Genomic DNA, 22767 nt, shown 5'->3' with positions numbered 1-22767 from the left:
TTGTATGGCCCAAACATAACCCTTGCATGACTCTAGTCATGACAGTAAACACAACCCTTACATGACCCTAGTCATGAGAGTAAACATAACCCTTGCATGACCCTAGTCATGACAGTAAGCATAACCCTGCCCCTAGTCATGACAGTAAACATAACCCTTGCATGACCCTAGTCATGACATTAAGCATAACCCTTGCATAACCCTAGTCATGACAGTAAACATAACCCTTGCATGACCCTAGTCATAACACAGTAAAAATATGTTGTATATTTTGGGCATCCCTATAAAGTTAACTATGTTGAAGGGAGAATGTTCACAAGCAAAGGTTAACAAAAAGAACACAAGTCACAGAAACACAAAATACGCTCCCAGTCTGCACACACATGCCAAAAAGTTTAACGCACATCCCCAGCATGTCGTCTACATGGCAGCACTAATGTGAAGAAAGGGTTAGATCAAAGTGAGGGGGGAATAAGGGGTTTGGTTATTGTTTGAGCTCACAGTTGACTGAACTTCAGAAAAAAGAGGTGATTTCGAGCCCTCAGTCTTTTGACACGGTTATCTCTGCTTGGAAAGGCTGACAAATTCAATGCAGCGAGGAAGCAAAAGACCCTCTGGGAAATAAAAAGGGACACAGCATAAAGTCTAAAGCTTTCAAGTATTTTGTCTGTTTTCACTGAATATAAAATTTAGGCTCATTGAGACTTTTTTCAGACTTCATCTATATCGTGTCTCATTGCACGATATTTGCTACATGTAACATCAACCCAAAAAAAAAACACAACTTCTAAGGGGAAGTAATGTAAAAACATTTCTTTACAATAATATTCTATGTCTCCCCAGTAGTCTAAACTTGGCATTCTGATTAACGTTGCGTTTGTGGAATATGAAATAAGAAGCAAAATCCACCAGTTTTAATCTCAGGTAGCGACCATTTTGCCACTTGCTGTGGATTAGACCAATCATGGCTCATCTTGCGAATGTCACATGGCTGCATGACCAAACTCAGAAAACACGTCAGCCGTGATTTAGGGCTGCACAATATATCGAAATGTCATATGTCGTGATGTCATTTAATAGTCAACAGCAAGTAGCAAAATGGCTGCCTCCCCACATCCATCCATTATCTGAACCGCTTTATCCTCATGAGGAACGCAGACATGCTGGAGCCTATCCCAGCGGTCTTGGGCAGTAGATGGGGTACGCCCTGAACCAGTCACCAGCCAATTGCAGGGCACACATAGACGAGAAATCATTCACACTCATGATCACAGACTTATATATGAATGGACTGTCATTAGGACCCTTGCAACTGAAGTCAGAGTGTAGCCATCTTGCGTTGCCGCTTTTACTGACAACTGCTGTTGTCTTTGTTTGTTTTTGCTGAAAACACCGGTATCAGTGCATGTTTTACACTCGCATCCCTCTATGGAGTCATAAGAGCCTCACAAAGAGACAACCTCAGGTTGCATTGACCATTCAGAGTATATTATCTCAATATTGTGAATTGTAACTCACAGAGGTTAGGTTTATATTTTGCCACATTTTTTTTTTCTGATGGGTTTTACTTTGACTTGATTGTTGATGGCTGTAACAACATGATGCAGACCAATCTTTGAGTAGCACCTGGCGATATACTTTATAAGAGAAAATTAAAAATTGTTTTCGTAGTAATGAAATGAATATGTAGTGCTTCTGCCAGACTTATGGCACAACTATATGCCATAGACAATTTCTGACAAAGGGGCAAAAATAATGTGAATAAATAGTGAATGGCAACGTAAGTTGGTTGCCAGTGGCCTCATTTCTCCCAACAGCGAGTAAGCGGCATTGACACTTCATTCATGTTTAAGTCCACGCCTGAGATGGATAAAAACAAGTGTATTTGTAAAGAAAATGTTTGACTTGACTACCCCTTTAAAGCGATACTTTACTTATTTAGCCATTTTTGGCAGTCAAACATTAATATTTTGCCTATCATAAATTTGACATTTTAATTCTTTTTCATGTACAATTAGTACCTTTAAAAACACATTTTGCAACTTGCTGTCGACTGAAAATGACATCACAAGGGCTCAGGTAACCAATCACAGCTCAGCTTGTGAATGTCACATGACCAAACCTAGAAAACAGGTAAGCTGTGATTGGTTACCTGAGCCCTTGTGATGTCATTTTCAGTCGACAGCAAGTTGCAAAATGTGTTTTTAAAGGTACTAATTGTATGTGAAAAATAATGAAAGTATCGAATTAATTACAGACAAAATATAAACTTTTTATTGCTATAATGGGCTAAATAAGTGAAGTATCCATTTAAAATATAAAACTACTTTAGGTAGATTCTTGGATTTGTGTTCATTTTGTCTTTCACTTAAGTGGTATCAAGTAGCTTTAAAATAACATTCAACAAATGACCAGTGGGCTTTAGCAAGGCAACATATTGTTTATATGCACCATAGTGCTTTTAAAGGAAGCATAATCTCATCATTTAACATATTTTACCAATTGAGAACCTCTCCTAGTCTACCCCTTATGGATCTGCACTGATGGAGGGATTATTCTAATACGGTAAAAGGGCCTCCATAGCACTGCCTCTGAGAATTGCAGATTTACATAATATCTAAACATACCAAAGATCATCCAAGCGCTAAATCAAGTATGGGGAAATGATTTGCATGGCTTGCCAAATGCAAACAGATGTTGACATCAGCAGTTTCCACTCCTGATGGTCTGCAAATAACGTGAACCTCATCAATTATTGTATGTGTGATTAGTCAGCAAATTTCCTACTGATAAGAGGCAAAACATCAACACAAACAATATTGGGAATGATGGGTGAATGCTTTTTAACAACATTTCTTCAGACGTTTTTAAATGGTCATTAATAGGCTTGTGGTTTTGACCATGATGGCGTTTTCATGTGGGGAAGTGTCTGACTCAGCACTTCAGCCACTATTGGTATGTTGACTAATGTGTCTGACGCTGCGAGCATTGCATATGAATCTGCTGTTAAAATGCTGTCGCTTTTGTAAATTAAGCAGAGGCTGAAGTTTTAATGCTAACGAGGAACTTGCATATAGCTGAAATTTGTTAAATAAATACAACACACAAAAATTCTGCTAACAATGGGTTTCTGGCCTGAGAGCGCACAAGCATCTGGAGCCTTCCTGCCCTACATCCTGCCTTTTTGCTCTGGCTCGGTGCTAGATTGGCGTGACCTTTAGCTCCACCCTCATTTCACTCTCCATCCTCTATTTCTGGCCATTCTGTGCTTCTGTCATCTTTAACCTCCTCATATTTCTGTCCCTCTTTCATTTGTATCCTAACGCCACCCCCCTTCCTGCGAGCTGGCTGACCTAAATCCTGTTCTGTTTTGGAGCTCAGCTCTGGGCGAGACCGACTCTGTAACCACACGCATCCTCTCCTGTCCCACTGCATTGCCTGCTTACATGGGGAAAGACGGAGGGAAGATGGGGGCGGAGGGAGTGGAGGAAAACCCCAAATGCTTTGTAACAGATGGAAAAGCTATGAGATGACAGTATATGCAGTGACAACATGTAAAATATTAATTCTGTAGTGGAACCTCTTACAATAATTTGTTGTAAATAATGATTTTATACAATAAAACCTTGAACTAACACTATTTATAAATATGGCGTAGTTGACTGTCTGTGACCTGATCAAATTCAATAAAATCACGTAAGACCAGTGGTTTACCTTGTGCCAATATTTAGATATGGTATATGCAGGCGTAGGTTTTAGATCAACGCCCTGCCACTGAAATTGCCACCCTGCCTGGAATATCTCTTAAGAACACTACCTGTATTGTGTCCCAGGTTTGGCGAGCCTTGTGCCGGATGAGCTGTCTACGAAAATAGTTTTAATGCCTAAGATAACATGACAAATGTTTCATGTTTTCACACAAGTGTAAAAATCAAGGCATATTAAATTCAAGATTATTCTTCTCTTCTCTCATTCTTTTTCGTTGAACACCCCTTGTTTAGAATTGATCTTTTGCAATGTGACACAAAAAAAAGTCACAAAAGGAAAATACACAATATCACGAATGATGGTGGCTTTTCCCCAAAATGTTGATTCCATTCTGAATTATATGACCCCAGTGCCATTCACATAAGAGGCTCTGTAGTCCTAAATGTACCTGCAAATGGGTTTTCATTTACTCAAAAATAAATAACCTTCAGCTTTGTCCTCATGTCTGGTGTATACAGACTCACTAGAGATTACTTCTCAGATGTCAGCAAAATGCATGTCTTTCCAAACAGAAAATTTAAAGTTGGGATCAACACCCAGCCTGGATAAAAGGAGCCAATATTGTTTCTTCGACTAGTGTCTCTACATATAAATGCGGTCGCAATTATTAATATCCTTTAAGTCGTTCTCACCCAGTGCCACATTAGCAAAGAAGAAGCAAATATGGACTGGGAGTGAGACATGTGGCTCACATCAACAAGCCTTCTCACTCCACTAGACATCCTTTTATAGTCACCTTGGAAAAAAGTCCTGAAATTTTTATAAGAACTTTCATATCTAAGTGTATCTCAGAAAGAGAAAAGCAGCTTTAAATCTATAATGGATGTACTGTATGCTCTACCCTTGACATCCCTCCAATAAAAAGGTTTATCGACAAAAGTCCATATAGATGGCTGATTTACAGTACGCATTTATTCAGTTATTCATAAACCCTTTTTTAAAAGCTGGTCTTTGCACCCTAAGTCTGATAACAGCAAAAATAGATTAATACTAACTGCTAGTACCAGCACTAATGCAGATGAGACCACAGATATGTTCAGCAAATAAGTGTGAAACTGTAATGTAAATTTAGAAAAAAAAATCCTTTGTCATGACAAAATTAATGATATTCAAACCTCACGATATGATATTATCACGATATTAAGGCCACTATATGATAATTATCACGATATTGTGGGGAGGTTGGCGATACACAATATTGTAAAAAACATGAGGTCTTACTAAAAAAATACAATATTGTGTTTTTCTACATTATAGAAATGCATATCAGCAACCTACTATCACTAATAACACTTAATATTGAGGCACTTACTTACTAATACACACACACATTGAGTTCCTCCACATATTGACTCAGTTTTCAAGTATATTACGTGTCCCTTCATCCATCCATCCATCCATCCATCCATCCATCCATCCATCCATCCATCCATCCATCCATCCATTTTATGAACCGCTTGCTCCTCACAAGGGTCACAGGCAGTGCAGGAGCCTGTCCCAGCTGGCTATGGGCATTAGGTGGGGTACACCCTGAACTGGTTGCCAGCCAATCCCAGTCATCTGACCATTAGTGTGGATTTTAAACAATTAAGGGCCAAAACATGCCTTATGAAAATTAAACTGTACTAAAAAAAACTAGCCACCAGAGGGTGCTTGAACTGCGCAAATGGAAATCAACCCGACTCTTTTAACAGATGTTCTCCTTTTTAATATTGTGACCTGACGATGACAACATATTGTGGCAGTTTTAAGATCGCGATATATCGATATTGCCGTTATCGTTTCATCCCTATTAAAAGCTAGTTAATTAATTTACTATGGATAATAAAATAAATTTTAGGTAAGGTTAGTGCAAATACTTATTTAGCCTCATTTAGGCTTCATAACTAAAAACATTTTGTACATTTTGTAAAGATTGTGTCTGCATAGGTCAAAGTGAAAGGCGTTTTATTTCATGGTATTAGGTGACATAAATAGCATTTAGCAAATCAGATTAAAGTACTGAAACATTTCATTGAAGGGCTATTTGGTGCCTTAGAGGGTGATTCACACCCACCTGCTTGTCGGTTTATGTACTCGGAAAATTGAAGGGGGGATCTAGAAGGCTTAGCACTGGCTGTCTAATGTTTCAATTTTTTACATTTTGTGCTGTTTTCTTTATGTCTGTCTCAAACAAAATATAATTGTTTTTAAGATTGTTACAATTTTAGACGTTCTACAAACAATGTCTTTTACCCATGAATGTTTCAATACTGTGTTTTATCAGAGCTAATTGTTCTCTTTCAAACACCTATAGGCTCTGTGTGAATTGTACAGGTTTGAATTAATATCTGACACCAGGTGCAAATAGGAAAGGACATTGTTACATATTGGTGGTCACTGACATGGAGGTTTAAAATTATACTTGATTATTTTATTCTTTTAATACCAGAGTATCCTCTTCAGTAACATATAGATAACACTGAGAACTGAATCATTGTCATTGTCACTCCAGCCATGAATAAAATATTGGTGTGCACACCTAGACTAGACTCCCTTTTTTTTTTTTTTTTTAATTGATAGCGTTATGTCTCTAAAAACACATGGGCCAAAAATACCCCAAATTGGCTCAAAAGGGGGGCACAACTGTTTGGGTTATCCATTTAATCCACAAAACAACCCCAAAAAAAAGGGTTGTTTTGTACTAACCAACCCAACCCCAAAAATGTCTTTTGTGTCATATGACCCAAATTTGGGGGTTTAATAAACAACCCCAAAAAGTTGTCCTGAAACCTTTTTGATACAACAGTTTTTGTTGTTGTTTTTGTTTTTTTAAGTGTATTAAAAAAATAAAATAAAACAGCAACATTTTACATCACAGTGCTACAAGAAGAGTTAAGGCAGAATTACAGCTCGTGAGCCGTCCACAGTCTTTGACAACCATTATAGTCTTTTTTTTTTTTGAAGTAATGTGATGTGCCCAATTATTAATAGCCTACAGCACACTGGTGGGCTATAGGGTGCCTCCATGCCCGCTCACCAAATTGCTTTTAAATTGTGAGAAGTCGTTTTTGGAGCCAGGAATGATAGTAAGGCAAAATTTCTCTCAAAGAACCTGTAGATTCGACACTTCTGCAATGTGATGAATGAGGCACCTAACTAGAGTTACTTGAAGGAACATTTTCCTGAACAATGATCCTTATTATCATTATTATTATTATTATTATTATTATTATTATTATTATTATTATTATTATCATTATTATTATTATAATTTTTTTTACCTGATAATGTAAGAAAATGTAAGCATTGTTATGTAAAAACAGAGAGAATGTGGTGTACTATTTCACTTTTACGTTTACTGAAAAAAAAATATAGCATTTGATCCAAGCTAGTGCTTCTGCCACTTGATGTCTATTATATATCCATTCAGATTACATAAAATTGATTCAAGACACGAGGAATCAGCAAAAGTCTTGTTTTCTAATTCTTGTCATTTGTGTTCCAGAACGTTGAGGACCATGTGGCCTTTGTAATCACAGTGCCCACAGCGTTGGCGATCTTCCTGGCTGTATTTGTTTTGGTCTGCATTGAATCCATTTTCAAGAAGCTTCTCCGGGTGTTCTCCCTTGTCATCTGGGCCTGCTTGGTTGCTATGGGTTACCTTTTTATGTTTTCCGGTGGGATCGTCTGTCCGTGGGACCAGGTAAGCCCGAGAATGATAGTTTGTGGTCAATTTATTTCTTATGTAAAAGCATGTGAGGCATTTCGTGATTTATTCATAGACGGTATAAATAACTAAACATAGCTTTCGGGTTTGAAAATGAGGCCAACGTGGAAGTGCCTTAAACTTGAAATCTTTTGAATGCCCTGCAGGGAGAATTCTTGGTTGCCCAAAAGCCCTCATGTGAAAAGGTTTGAGAAAAGTGAGCCCACTTGATCTCCTACCTCAATATTCCAATACTAACTTCTACTATTTGTAATGCTCTTCTTGTCTATTGATAGTTTTACATGGAAGTATCTTAAAGTACAGAAACTACATCATAAGCATCTTAGTGCTTTTGTCTAGTCAAATTCCAGTTCTGTGTTGGTAGGTAAGATAAATTCTGTCTAATCTAATTTGAGAACCGTTGCTCGCCTATCGTCTGACCATGCACTCTTTTTTTTTTTTTTTTTTTTTTTTGGAACCCTGTCGGGTGGCTTGCTGACATTTGAAGCTTTGATACTTGACATTGGTTTTGCATGACTTGTGACTGAAAGTTTAGAGAGCTGAATCGTCAGTTAGCTGACTTCATCATAGTTAGCATAGCGCTAGTAGCTACATGCAAGCTAAGTGCTAAATTGTTTTACAGAGTAGAGAAACTTGTAGTATCTAAGACACCACACAATGACGTTTAAATGAACAACCAAAATCCCTGCACAACTGAAACATCTCCCACTGCCAAACTGTGGGCAACACGATGCCAAAATAAAAATTTGCTGCAGACATTCCTTCAACGTTAAGGTCGAGGACGCTGAATTTTGTCAAAGTCATATCCCAAGGCTGAGGGTTTATCCTCATACATCTCTGATTAATAAGCACAGTTTCAGCTTTGTGGGTGGTGTAGCAATTGGCCTCCGAAGATTGACAGGGGCACCACATGAACGTTTGATACTTGCTCCTATCAGTCAAATTATCTCAGTTGAAACAATCAATAAGTACCAGAACAAAAGCTCCAGCATGACAAGACGTCAGCTTGCTAAAAACTCCAATGAGAAACGGACAAATATTTGACACCCATCGAAAATATTTTATATTATGTATTTTTATTTAAAGGTGCACGGTGCAAGATTAGACTCAAATTTGAATGTTAAAATAACATAATATTTTTCACCCGCACATGTTTTAAGAATTGTTTAATGGACAGGAGGCACGACTGTGGCACAATGACTGTTGCCCCTATTTTTCTGTAGAAGGAAAAAATGTTGGAGGGTTCGGGCCGGAAACTTTAGCTTTTGCTCTGAGCATGACATCATGCGCGTACACGCTATTGTGCCTGTTAGCTCTCGCGATTGTTCGCGCAACTTCAGGGACAGGACAGCTAATTCAAGATGGATTTAAAGAGACCTGCACCCGGTACGTCTCAATCCCTTGTGGGGACTCCACGGAAGACAAAGAGAAGTAAAAAACTTTCAGACCAGCGTCACGGGAGGACACGGATAAATATAGGAGCAGCGTTTGTCAGGTGGAGAGAGCTAAGAGCTATCCTGGGGAAGAAACGGGACCCACAGCTTGCTGACTTTTTGCTAAAAAGGTAAAACTTCGTAATGAAAATACGATAGGGTCTATTTATGATTAGCAGTGCAGAATAAAACTACCACACAGTCGCTTACTAAATGTCTCTCCACACTTGAGCATATTAGCAACGCATTGCTATCCTCAATGTCATCGGATTCACGGGACGCACTATTTACGTTTGGAAGGTTGTAATTACGTAAGCTTTTGTCACTCAAAATGACTTTCACATACAAAGTAACTTGAAGATTAACACGTTTCTTACCTCTGCAGACATTATTAAGCCTATGAAAAAGGCGTTGTGCTCCGTGTTTACGTCTGTTCGATTAACAAGGAGGTTTGCTCGTGCCCGAAAAGTCGCGCACGCTCCTGGCCATGTGCATGTCGCTGGGGTCCATTCCACGTTTCGCCAGAGGGGTCGCAAAAACTCTGAATCTTGCATCGTGCCCCTTTAATATGTCAAAAATATTGTTGACCTCATTCACGCACAGTTCACAGCTATTTTATGGGATATAATTGTATTTTTTTCATTGTCTACATTGTATTTGGATGTGTCCGGATCACAAACCGGCCTCTATCTATAAGAGAAGTGCTGTTGTATTGATGCAACTTGCATAGAACGTAGAATGGTTTGCTTCAAGTACAAGTAACAGTTATTCAGCAGTACCTGTGAATACAGATGTCTAATGTGGACTCATTTGTCACACAGCAGCATTTTGAGGTGCACTAATTCGCACGTCATTCTATTCATCCTTCTCCCACTCATGGAAAATATCAGCCCATTATGCCATCAGTGCACTCCGTCGGCAGCATTCATGTTAATTAACGTTTATTTGGCCAGGTTGCCTTGTTGACTCACACTTCTGACTTGACATCCATTACTCCGTCATTCCATGCATTTTCCACTTACTTTCAAGCATCTTAAAAGAAGGGAATGAATGCACACATTAATAATTTATTCATGGTTCAGCTACAAAATTCAATAATTTTCAGTCACCGAAATTTGCACAAATGCACCTGCATAGCACCAAAAGGCATGCACCGGCATTTCAGACATTTTCACATTTGGAAAATACAATTTATCGCAGATATGGTCTGCTGTCAAAAAATAGTCTTATTTATGTTGATAACAAAGTGCCTTATCAGTACAGTGACCTGCCAGTTCAGATAAACATACGGTAATACGCTGAAAGTTACATTTCCTATTCTCAGCATGCCAGGGTTGGTTTGTATACATTTGAGTCTCCATTTCCCAACCTGAAATCAATTGAATGCTTATCCACTCCCCACAAAGCGCCCTCTGTTTGCGAATGCTCGGGAGAAGGGCTTATCTGTGTGGTCCAGCTTCTACCCCTTGCTGAGAAATGTCTGTGCCCTCCCTCATCTGCTTCCCATCGATCATCCTCCCTGTCCCTCATGCAGGAACCAAACTTTTCGTTTTCTGTTCTGCTAGAATTGTCACCACATATCGGAACTTTGTGTAGAAAAAACAAAACCAAAAAAAAGATGCAAAGATGCACCCCTACCCTACAAAAAAAAAAAAAAAAAAAAAAATATATATATATATATATATATATATATATATATACACACACTATATTTATAAATATATACTATATTTGCAGGATAATTTTTCAAGATTGACTATGTTTTTATATACAAGTCATTTGACAGACGGTTCCAGAAGTGGGCATTCTGTCTGTTGCGGGAGCGAGTGGATTGATTGGACCCCAAAGCAGACGGAAGACAAGCAGGAAAGTTGTAGCAAAAATTTTATAACAAAAGGAGCACGATGAGTTCGTGAGGGAATAATGCAAATCAAAGTACAAATAAAATGGAACAAAAGGATTGCCTAAGGCAATAACAACTATCTAACAAAAGGTACAACAGAATACCAAACTAACAGAGTGGCTGGGCGGAGTCCCAGCTGAAGGACGTCGTCGGATACAAAAATACTACAATGCTAGTGGTTACCTAACAAAAGACAAAAACACACATGAAATTGTCTCAGGAGTAGGACAGTCCGGACTCGGAACAAGGAGTAACATCAACAAGACGAGAATAATCTGACGCCGTCCTTCAGCTTCTGCAGCACCTAAATACTGGACTAATTGGTGATGACTCCCAGGTGTGCAACTGGGGACTCCGCCCACCCAGTAGAATACCAGCAGCTGTGAAACAAAAAGGAAAACACGTGACCCAGCAGCCTGGCATGAAACACAAATATGACACTGTCAATATTGACGGAAGCTCCTTTCATGACGGCTGCCCGTTTTTTTTGACGATAGACGGGAAACTTAAAATAACTGATGGACTAAGCATTGCCAGGTGTGGATTTTTATCCATCAATGTAATTGCCAATCCGTCAAAGACGAAACAAACGCCCATTTTGCTGACGAAAGATGGAAACGTTTCTGGACGTACATTTAGCTGAAGAATAACAGATGACGGATTTACGATTACAATACGATTCGGCGATGACGGATAGGTGTCCCGACTGTTGACGAGTGACGAATGAATGACGGACACTCAACATTCATTGACGCACCCAACTCTGGTTCCTCCTCCAAAGGAACAGAATAGGCCCATTTGTCTTGAGTTGGATTGAGTGGGTGGTTGAAGTTTTCACACACAAACAGTTGGGGTGCAAGGTGGTCTCTAATTTACCACTTCACATACGTGGTCGACTACATCATCCACAAGGGGAGATCTTGCAGTTTATAAGTGTACTTACTTTCACACACCAATCACCTGCACAGACCCCAAAGAGTTAATTTTTGTTTCTCTAATGTCAAGGACTGTTTGTTCACAAATCTGTATAAATGACAATTTCTCCTTTGCAGTTAGTTTGTTTTTGCCCAAACTGTCAAGAACCATTTCAGGGAAGGTCATCTGCAGCCATTTGACTGCAACTCATCACCGACTTGAGCGGGCGGTCGCTCACATTCGATCGCGTCTGGCACATTGGAGAGGTGTTCACTTCACGGATGAATCCCGGTTTTCACTGTTCAGGGCAGGTGGCAGACAGTGAGTGAGGCATAGTGGTCACACCAAATACTGATTGGTTTTCGGAACCCCCAGACCCTTTTATTGTGGCCTGCCTAAGGCAAATTCATGCAACATTTATGCTGTCTAATCAGCAACCTGTTATGCCACACCTCTGAGGTGGGGTGGATTATCTCGACAAAGGAGAAATGCTCACTAATACAGATTCAAACAGGTTTATGGACAATATTTGAGGGAAAGGGCCTAAAGTTTTAGATCTTTGAGTCTAGCTCACAAAAAAATGGGAGCAAAAACAAAAGTATTTTGTTTATATTTGTGTTTAGTGTAGATAAGTCAACTAATTGACTTCAAGCCCTACCGGCACTTTGACAGATCACAGTTTAGAACTGAGAATATGTTGTGTGGAAGCATGAAATTAGAGGGAGGGGGACAACAAAGGGGGGCTGATGCAAGTTATGGTGATATAGAGAAATGTGCAGTAATAAAGCGGATCATGTTTCTTTGGATGTCTTGAGCTCATTTACGCTGCACATGGTTGCCTCTGCCATGAATATAGAAGTGCGTACATGAACTTAACTGCCTTGAACACCACGAAGGTGCAAATGCAGCATAAAGTCATCCCATTTAAGCAGTATAGCCCAGTCTGATTTGAGAAGATGTAAACTAAACACCTTTATTATGTGTATTTTTAATGTAATGTTTTTAGTATGCAATTAAATTGTCTTTTCTTGTGTGTGTATGTGTGGGGTGAAATAACAGACTGACACACATGGCACATGCTTGCATTGCAAATCAAGCCTTTAAGCGGATCCCGCATACAGACTGTGGACTAAAAGCGTGATGGAATCGGACACTCCATCTCCATAATTTGTTTTATGAACCCGCTGTGGTATTATGGAGGATTTGATTCATGGGCTGGTAGCAGCACCGTTGCCTGGATCTTGGAAAAAGTCTTAACAACATAATTGTCAGTGAGAGGGTCCTTATTTGCTTGCCTTAGCCACATGGAAGGACGAGTCTCACAATTTCATTAGCACATCGAACCTTGGTATGAGAGAGAGAGAGATAGGCAGGTATCTTTAGCCTCCTTATCTACCAGTTTCTTGATCCAGTTTAGTGGCATTAGATATCAGAGGGTACATTAAGGGTAACAAACGTTCCACATGAATCTCAAACATGGGAATTGCCATTGATTAGCATTTAATTCATAGTAATTAGTCGGTACAATTCTTTTTAATTACAGTGACTTTCAATGCTCCTTATTACTATATTTTTCCACTCTAGGATTTCAAGCCTTTCTTCCTATATGATATAAGAAAAGCCTTTGCTTTCCTGCAAGTACACCACAGCCAGTTACTCAACTAATTAAGGGCAATGTTGACCTAGAATCAGGACGACAGAAAGTACTGTGTCCTCCTCCTCCTCCTACCAAACACATGACTTCTTGCCTTTTCCTTAAAGTTACTGGCCTTCTCCACGTTTGACCAATTCTGACAAGATTCTAAAAATGAAGTGTTCACTTACTCGAGGAAATGAAAAATATCGTGCAAAGAATCAAGTCTGAGAAAAGAGGCGGTAAGGTACTTCAAATATCCAGTTTCATTATCAAAAGTACATTAAAAAAAAGAAGTTCCTTAACATTCTGCGGGTTTAACCAGCCATTTATAATGATCAAGTTTTTGCTACCTTGGTTACAGTCATTTCTTTTAATAGGTAGTTTGACATTGTCCTCTGAGGTGAAGAAAAACAATGTGGATGGAAGAATGGAAATGATCACAGCCATATGGCGTATGGAGGTGGCAAAATATTCAAGTCCCACTGGTATATAACATGAATGATGGAATGTAATTAAAAGTGCATTTATTGCCTGTGACTGTCACTTTTGTGGAGGCGTGCATAACATATTAACACTTTCTAATGGAAATATGCTTAAAGTGGTCAATCAGAACATATATTGATATATTCCACTTCAGTTCCCACTATTGTTGATTTCTGGATTTTTTGTGTAAACTGGGATTGGAAGCTGACCAGGCTAGTTTAAAGTCCCTATTAAAGTCAAATGATATAGAAACTGGATGAATTAATGTCTACTTCAGTTAGTAAAAAAAATGTGCTATGGTGACATTTGTTTCATTTTCAGTTCATCTGCAATGCTTTCAATCTGGCTGCCCCTAAGCAGAGAAAGGTTAACTGACAACCTCACTGCAGCCCGAGCGAACACTGACCTCTTTCTCTCATGCACGCCAGCAGATGAGCTGCCTCAACCGTGCATCAGGAGCATTAAAGAGCAGAGCAATGTGTGTGTTCGGAGGGCCTCAATGTAAAAAAAATGCTAAGCACTCGTCATGTTACATTAGAGGTGCCAGGTTTGAGGTAGAAGTGCTGACTGTCCCCTTTCCTGCAGCCTACAACAAGGGAGGTCGGATAGCGCTACGGGTGTTTACACGGGATAAATTGTGCACAATGAAACACTTGATGGCACATATACGCTGTAGTCTAGGGGTGTCCAAACTACAGCCCGGTGGTCATTTGCGGCCCGCCGTCCATTTTTTCAGTGGCCCGCGACATATGCTAAAAAGGGCATTTGACTCAGTTAAAAAAAAAAACAAAAAAAAGTTTCGAGATGGTCAAAGTAAGAAGGGAGGGTGTCGAAAAACACAGGTGCTATTAAAGTTTATTTTAGTTAACTAAAACTAATGAAAAAACTAAAATTCAAAACAACAATTTCGTTAATGAAATAAAATAAAAACGTAGATGCTTTTTAAAAAAAAAGAAAACTAACTGAAACTACATTTTATGTTTACAAAACTAACTAAAATAAAACTAACTATAATTATAGCAAAAATGTCATTCGTTTTAGTCTTTGGTAATTAATTTAATATATGAGCCTTTGGGGATGATTTTAAATGTGATTTTTCATAGATTTACTTTGATATAAACTGGAATAATGACTTTGCGCCCATGGTGTTTTTTAAATATTGCGCACAAGTAATACACATTAAAAAACACAAAAAACTAAAACTAATACTGAAACTAACTAAACTAAAACTAAGCATTTATTAAAGAACTAAAATTAATAAAAAATTAACAGAACCACCCTGAAGACTAATTAAAACTGACTAAATTCATTACATTATGTGGCCCTTGCGTCCTTCTGATTTTCGGCATGTGGCCCTTAAATGAAAAAGTTTGGACACCCCTGCTGTAGTCGTATCACAATGTGTTTATTTTTTATTTTATGTCACACCATTTTCTGAAATTTTGCCAAGATCTTTCTTTTGTGAATTTTTTTGCCTCATTTCGATCGATCCACATATACTGTTCAAGCCTTTGCATTCATTTCTAACCTTTCTCATGAGCAATGCATATATTCACTGATGATAAGTGCAGTGGATATGTCGCGTGTGGAGCTATTTCAGGTTCAAACTGCCAAAATGCGTTTTGTGAAGTTTGCGGAAAAGGGTTAAGGTTTTAGAGCTACACAGCAAACCTTGTGAAACACCTGAGGGTAAACCATTTGATGAAGCAGAGTCACGGACGAGAAACAAGAATAGTGTCGCACCTCGGCTGCTGCGGAGACGGTGGAAACGTGGAGCTTTAAGTGGTGCAAAGCAAAGCTGCTGTTGGAACGATATCATTCACAAATAAGTAGCGAAATAAACATGCTTCACAAATGGAGAGATAATCTCATATAGCAAAAAAAAGCATAAATTTATTCAGATGAGTTTTCTTTAAGAATGGAGGATTTAAAGTGGATTACATAAATTAGATGTCATTAAATTACACAGAGAAAATCAGCCCAGATGAACTGACTAAAATGTACATCAGAAAAAAATACATGAAAAAAATCTATATTTTATTCTTGAAAATTAATCTAAATATAATTTTCTAATTTATAAATTTAAATGGAATAATGAGGGGAGCCGCTTCGATTGGCCGGGAGTTGGCTGCATTCCCTCCCACAACAGTGCTTAAAGCCCTTTTCTATCTGCGCTAGTCTAGCTAAATACCAACAGAAAGAAAGAAAACTTCACCCATGCGCACAGTTGGAATGCGCTTTGGGCTAGACTTGCGCTTGCACATGAAAATTTGGCCCTAAGAGAAACAGAATGAGAATTATCATACATGCTAAACATAATGAACAGAATAATTTAACAAGAAATATAAAATAGGTGTACATTTTTACAGTCTTTGTAAGTATTGATATATATTTAAGTTTTTCCTATGATGGCCTTGACCTTTCTTTAAGCACATTGATATTTTTTTTTCTAAACATAAGATTTATATAAGATGATTAACGTTTTGGCAATCACTTAATTTTTTTGCAGGTGTGACAAAACCATATCTTTCTCCACAGGTGTCCTTCTTTTTATTCATTGTTTTTGTGGTTTACACGATGCTGCCATTCTCCATGCGGGACGCCATCATCGCCAGTGTTGTCACCTCTGCCTCGCACACTGCTGTGCTGAGCATCTGCCTGTCCACTACAGCCGATCGCATGGAACCTGTCGTATGGCAGGTGAGGCTGAAAGTCACAGACAATTCATATAAATCTTGGAGGCATGAGAGAATTAAGTAATTTGCAGCAGTCTGAGGGCAGCAGTTGTGCAATTGTCGCTAAAATATTTAATTGAAATGTATTTATTTACTGCTGTTCTCTTGACTGTTGTGGAATAGCAATACTTTCAGTCCACATTTTGATTTTGCCAATTGAATTCATACTAAGCAGATTGAGATAATCTTGAACTGTCCCAATAACACCAAATGCTTATTCCAGCTTGTCCTAAAAATACAAAATGAAAGAGATAGATTTAGCTTGGTGATATCCATTTATTTTCTACAATTACTGGCACAGACACACTTGCAGGTAGAGTACTCACAGTTTGAGTCCATGGAGAGTGGTCCGTGGGGGAGTTAATTAACTTTAAATTGGGATTACTTAAATCTTTCAGATCAGATGTAGCAGTTCAGAATGAACAAAGATGTCTCACAAAGGTTGCCTATTAAGTTCTTGAAATTTGTGTTCGTTGTTGAGTCTCACCAGGTTGAGTAAAGAGAATGATAACACTGACTGACATCGTAACTTTGCAAAGCTCATTGAATTTTATCACAATAGCCCATTTAAAACTGATTTAGCTTCTTTTATAGAAGAAAGGAAAAAAAACACATGACCAACTAGTATTTAGAAAAATATAATTCAGCTTTTGTGCATAATGGTGATGCAGTAAAATTCTTTATGGGTACAGTATGACAAGTGCCAGTAAATGCACAGTGTGTCATTTTACAACCATCACTGAAATTTTATGGGCAATCTTAGACGTTAAGAGATGTACTTATAAAAATATGCAAAATTCAAACTGGACTAACTGAGTGTCTGTGTTAGCTCTGTGCAAAATGCACAAATCCTCTCTGAATTGCACATGTATGATTTGGTTGGCAAGATAACAGCACAAAGACCTTGGCAGCTCTCCAAAGGTCTTTGGTTCTCGATCCTTTCATCCCTCAATGATCCCTATTGAAATCATCACAGATTGCATTGCGGTCTGCTTGTTTGGTATTGTGCCATTATATCACAATTTATTTAATAGGTTTAGTGTTTTAATAGAATTTAAAAAGTCGAGAGAAGTTGTATGTTATAGTATTGTTTGAGGATGGGCGAGGACCGATACCAGGTACTCTGCCTCATTTCAAGGCATCGATACTCGTGATGGCAGCTGATACCATCTTCGGCCACCCTCTTGTGGCCATTTATGATCACAAACTAGAAATTTGAAATTAAAAGAAAAGAACATTTTCATTTCAAATTATCTGTCATTTTATTTATTTTTTTTGGTGGGGGGGACTTTATGTATCAAAAGTACTAGTGGCATCGATACTTGGTATTGGTGACTAGTCAAGATACTCGTTCTGGTATTGGTCTGAAAAAAAAAAGTGGTATCAAACATCCCTAGTATTGCTAATTTGTTATATACTGTAACTGTCTATATCTCTTACCAACTGATAATTGAACCTGAATTGGAACTAGGCAAATCAAAATATTCGAAGAAGAAATCATATTCAATTATTTTAGATCTGTACAACTGAATAGTAAGTATGAAATCTCACACCACATTTTGTTAAAATTCTGTTAAAATTTTTTTAAGTGTACATTGATTATATTGACGTTTGATGTCGATAGCAAGAAATTAAAATTCAGACAGTCCTTAAATGAATTTAGCACCTGACTTTAAATGCCAGCCAGGTGCTTCAAAATGAATAATCAGAAGTTACAATATTTTCTTTGTGTCATGCTCACATTTGTGAGGAACAAAGGTTCCACAGCAAGCAGTCGTTGTCAAGGTGTTTGGGCTTTTGTTCTCGCTCTCCAACAGAAACCTCAACATAAATTAGACATGACTGGTTTCGCAACACAAAGGTGTCAAGGAGAGACCATGACACACTTTGTTGCTAAGACACTGCTGACCTATTTGAAAACGGAATATTTCTTCTGTATCAAGATTTCATTGTGTTATGGGTAAACATCCATAAGAGAGTAGGGGACATGATAGTCATGCATTGTAACATTATTCATAATGTCATTGCAATAGATGCCCAGCTGCTATGACTTGATGAATACATTTAGTTACTTTTATTGCACTTGCCTTGTGATTACACAGTTGTCACACTTTGTGCTGTTTCATGATTCAGACTTCCCAGAATGTTTTCTGGGAAGTCTGAACCATGAAAGAGGAGAAACTATTTTTTAAATTGCAGATTTGCTGATTTATTTTTTAAGTAGATACAAAAGTGATAGGGAAAATGGATTCCTGTCATTATCTGTTAAATTACAACATAACATCGTTGTCGTGTGAAAAACACTTAGGTCCATTTTTTTTTCTTCTTTTATGTGTTTGGGATGTCTGCATTAATTTTCACTCCTAAATGTAAAAATGTAAAAATAAAAATACAATTTAAAAAAAGATGATAAACTGTCGATAACACATGAACTGTTCATGAACACTAACATTTGCTTCTCTCCTGATTTTTCAGATTTTGGCCAATATCATCATATTCATGTGTGGCAACATGGCAGGGGCGTACCACAAACACCTGATGGAGTTGGCGCTCAAACAGACTTATCAGGACACCTGCAACTGCATCAAATCCCCCATTAAACTGGAATTTGAAAAGAGGCAGCAGGTAACAGGGTCAATATGCTAACAGGTGATTGGCCACTGAGCCAATGTGAGGCCTCAAAAATCAACAGTGAAATTGCTTAAACTGGGCCCTCACATTAGGATTTTACAATCGTTATGAGGTCCAATGTTTTACAGCTGAGAAAAAAAGAAGACAACTTTACATTAGCGGTTTGTAATGATCTGGGGTTGGAACCCAAAAACACAGACACAAATAAGACCTTAACTATTTATTCATATCGAGAGGCGTGGAACAAATTTGACTAGATGAGAAACAATGAGAGTTGCACAGAGGAACAGAGATAATAATCCAACAAAAACACTTCTCAGAAAGCCTTATATAGACAGCGAATCGATCTTATTGTTTGTGGCAAGACACGTGGGTAATGGGACTGACATGGAATTATCTGATTGGCTGTTGACCAGATAAAGAGATTAAAGATTCTTGACATCACATAGCTCCTTAACACTTGAAACTAGATGCTGGTTACATCAGTTCAAAACAGACTCTTGACCTCACGGTCATGACCCAAACATAACCTTTGCATGGCCCAAGCATAACCCTTGCATGACCCTAGTCATGACAGTAAGCATAACCCTTGCATGACCCTAGTCATGACAGTAAACATAACCCTTGCATGACCCTAGTCAAGACAGTAAGCATAACCCTTGTATGACCCTAGTCATGACAGTAAACATAACCCTTGCATGACCCTAGTCATGACAGTAAACATAAGCCTTGCATGACCCTAGTCATGACACTGTTAACTTGTATAGCTTTATAGTGTTTCCCAAAATACATTTTTGCATTGTTGAACAATTTTCTTGCTGGATATTTGCCATTTACAAATATAGCATCTTGTATAATAAGATTAAGGTGTGAGAGAGCAAGGTGTTGATTAATATTTGGACTGTTTCTGTGTGGAGCAGTAAATATTTGATGTTTCTTTTTTCTATGGGCCATTACTAGGGTCTTACATTTACAAAGTTGAGCTTTTTTTTTTTTTGTCTTACCTGATGAATCCAGTTTGTGCTGTTACATTTAAAGCTTCAACTTAGCCTTGGTGGGTTGTATGCCTGCCTGCAAGCGGTGTTTAGAAATAGCCACAATGCAGAGCGCAGGCACACATACGCTCTTTTGTGCTCGGTGCACTCATAACCGATGCAGTTTGCGTCGTGCTTCCATCCAAAGTATCAAATAGTGAGAGTGTGCCTTTGGAATCAGTAGTCCAAGGGGGACTATGTGAGTCATCAATAAATTCAGTTATGTTTGTTGAACAGCCTCCATGGGGCTCTCCTTCATGCAGCAGGTAGTGGCAATAACAAGGGGGAGTGTGCCATTGGCTTACACTTTTACTGCAGTGAGGAATGAAATGATGTCTATTGCCAGATTTTCTTTCATGAATTACATTGTTGATTTGGATGCCAAGCTGACATAAAATATTGTCTCAATAAATCAGCACTGCAACAAAGGATTAAAAAAAAAAAGAAAAAAAAAAGATTTTTTTAAGTCCTTTGTGTTGAGCAGTTGAGTCAGCAGAATTGAATCCCTCGCCTCAAATAAATATAGTAATAAAGTCAGTCATCTTGCTTTTTTTTCAAATGCTTTTATTAACCGATGTCATGAAATTAGTGTTTGGTTTAATTGCTAACAAACTGTGCACAATATGTGAGAAAATTGTAATTAAATTTGTCTTCACAGTAAATAATTGTTCTAATCACAATATTTCCACCCCAGTCATTATCAGTTTGAATATTTTTCTTTTGTCGTCTCATCAGGAGCGTCTGCTGTTGTCGCTGCTGCCAGCACACATTGCCCGTGTGATGAAAGCGGAGATCATCCAGAGACTAAAAGGACCAAATTTTGGTCAGATCGAGAACACTAACAATTTTCATAACCTCTATGTTCAGAGACACACTAATGTCAGGCATGTATTCATTTTATGCACATTCACCTTAAGTTTAATTAAGTGTAAATAAACTATATTAATTATCTAATGTTCCTTTTTGTAGCATATTATATGCTGATATTGTTGGATTCACACGCCTTGCCAGTGACTGCTCACCTGGCGAGCTGGTGCACATGCTAAATGAATTGTTTGGCAAATTTGACCAAATTGCCAAGGTAATAATTCATCATTTAACTTTATGACTGAATAATGTAATTGGAGAATACAGTTACCAAGTAGTTACCATTCTTTTTTATTTGATTTTTTATTTTACAGTAGTAGTCATAGATGTGCGTATTATGTTTACGGGGCAGATTTATTTTACAAGGCTCAGTGTGGGGATTTTCTTACACTGTGCTTCATCTTTTGTACACAGGAAAATGAATGTATGCGGATAAAAATTCTTGGCGACTGTTACTATTGTGTATCTGGCCTACCAGAGTCTCTACCAAATCACGCCAAGAATTGTGTCAAAATGGGCCTGGACATGTGTGAGGCCATCAAGTAAGTCACATGTCTAACTAGAAGTGCTCCTATTATTCATGAGAATTTAATTCAGGAAGCTTCTTCAACCACTAATGATTGATAGCAGCTTAACAATTGCTTCATTACAAGATGTGTTCTCTTCATAAAAAGATCCCTCCCACAAATCCTGATAAACAGTCATAATTATATCTACATGGTGTGCAAATAAGTCTTATACTTGGTTGCCTCTACCTGGCTTATTAATTGCGTTTTTTTGAAACACAATGGATCGTTTGGATGTTGATTTTGTTCCCTCCTCCACAGTTATAAGTGTGGTTTTGATGCATGACAGGAAAGTGCGTGATGCCACAGGGGTTGACATCAATATGCGTGTTGGCGTGCATTCAGGGAACGTTCTGTGCGGTGTCATCGGACTTCAGAAATGGCAGTATGATGTTTGGTCACATGATGTCACGCTGGCCAACCACATGGAGGCAGGAGGTGTGCCAGGGTGAGTGAAAATAGGCAATAACGCGGGAAGTTTCATTTCATCACATACAAATGAGCTTTATTTTTCTGGTTATGCAGTGGTGCCTTGAGATACTCTAAACTCTAATTAAACTCATATCTCAAGGTACCGCTGTATGGAGACTACAATCTATTCGGGAGACTGCACAGCCTACAATATGTTTGAATAAATTTCCATGGTAAAATAGTGAAAATTGAGCTGCTACAATCTTCCTACAGAAAAACAATATAAATAATGTCTATTTCATATTACTAAGTTCAGACAATTGGTTATCATCCTCCAATTTTCAAAATTTGACTTCAATTACCTTACAAACCTTTGCGTCAAACTAACTATTTAACTGAGCACCTTTGTAAAATGGGAATGCTACAGTAGTTTCAGCTAGTATGCTAGGCTAGCATACTAGCATTGCTAGCATATGTGACACTTTATTATGTTAAGTTTAATTTTAGTTGGTGGTCTTTAAAAGGGGAGTCAACTCAAAAATTGTCTTTTCAATAATATATTCTATGCAGCGTAGGTGGTGGCCATTTTGCCACTTGCTATCGACTCATAATGACATCACAGCTGTTCAGCACTCTTGTAACGACCAATCACAGCTCAGCTTGCGAGCGTCACATG

General features: G+C 38.2%; 1 protein-coding gene across 2 annotated transcripts in view; it reads left to right on the top strand.

Annotated features, from left to right (window-relative positions):
- The window catches only part of adcy2a (adenylate cyclase 2a), a 38450-nt gene that overhangs the window by 1111 nt on the left and 14572 nt on the right, over window positions 1-22767 (top strand). For both annotated transcript variants that reach the window (XM_077527044.1, XM_077527045.1), the window contains exons 2-8: window positions 7256-7453; window positions 16386-16547; window positions 19058-19207; window positions 20983-21131; window positions 21217-21328; window positions 21529-21656; window positions 21970-22128. In XM_077527044.1, coding sequence (XP_077383170.1) covers window positions 7256-7453; window positions 16386-16547; window positions 19058-19207; window positions 20983-21131; window positions 21217-21328; window positions 21529-21656; window positions 21970-22128 — 1058 coding nt within the window. The remainder of the gene's footprint in view (window positions 1-7255; window positions 7454-16385; window positions 16548-19057; window positions 19208-20982; window positions 21132-21216; window positions 21329-21528; window positions 21657-21969; window positions 22129-22767) is intronic.

Source organism: Festucalex cinctus, chromosome 7 (genome assembly GCF_051991245.1).
Source record: "Festucalex cinctus isolate MCC-2025b chromosome 7, RoL_Fcin_1.0, whole genome shotgun sequence".
NCBI lineage: Eukaryota > Metazoa > Chordata > Actinopteri > Syngnathiformes > Syngnathidae > Festucalex > Festucalex cinctus.
The sequence above is the reverse complement of the archived record's forward strand: the minus strand, read 5'-3'. Positions and strand labels throughout refer to the sequence as shown.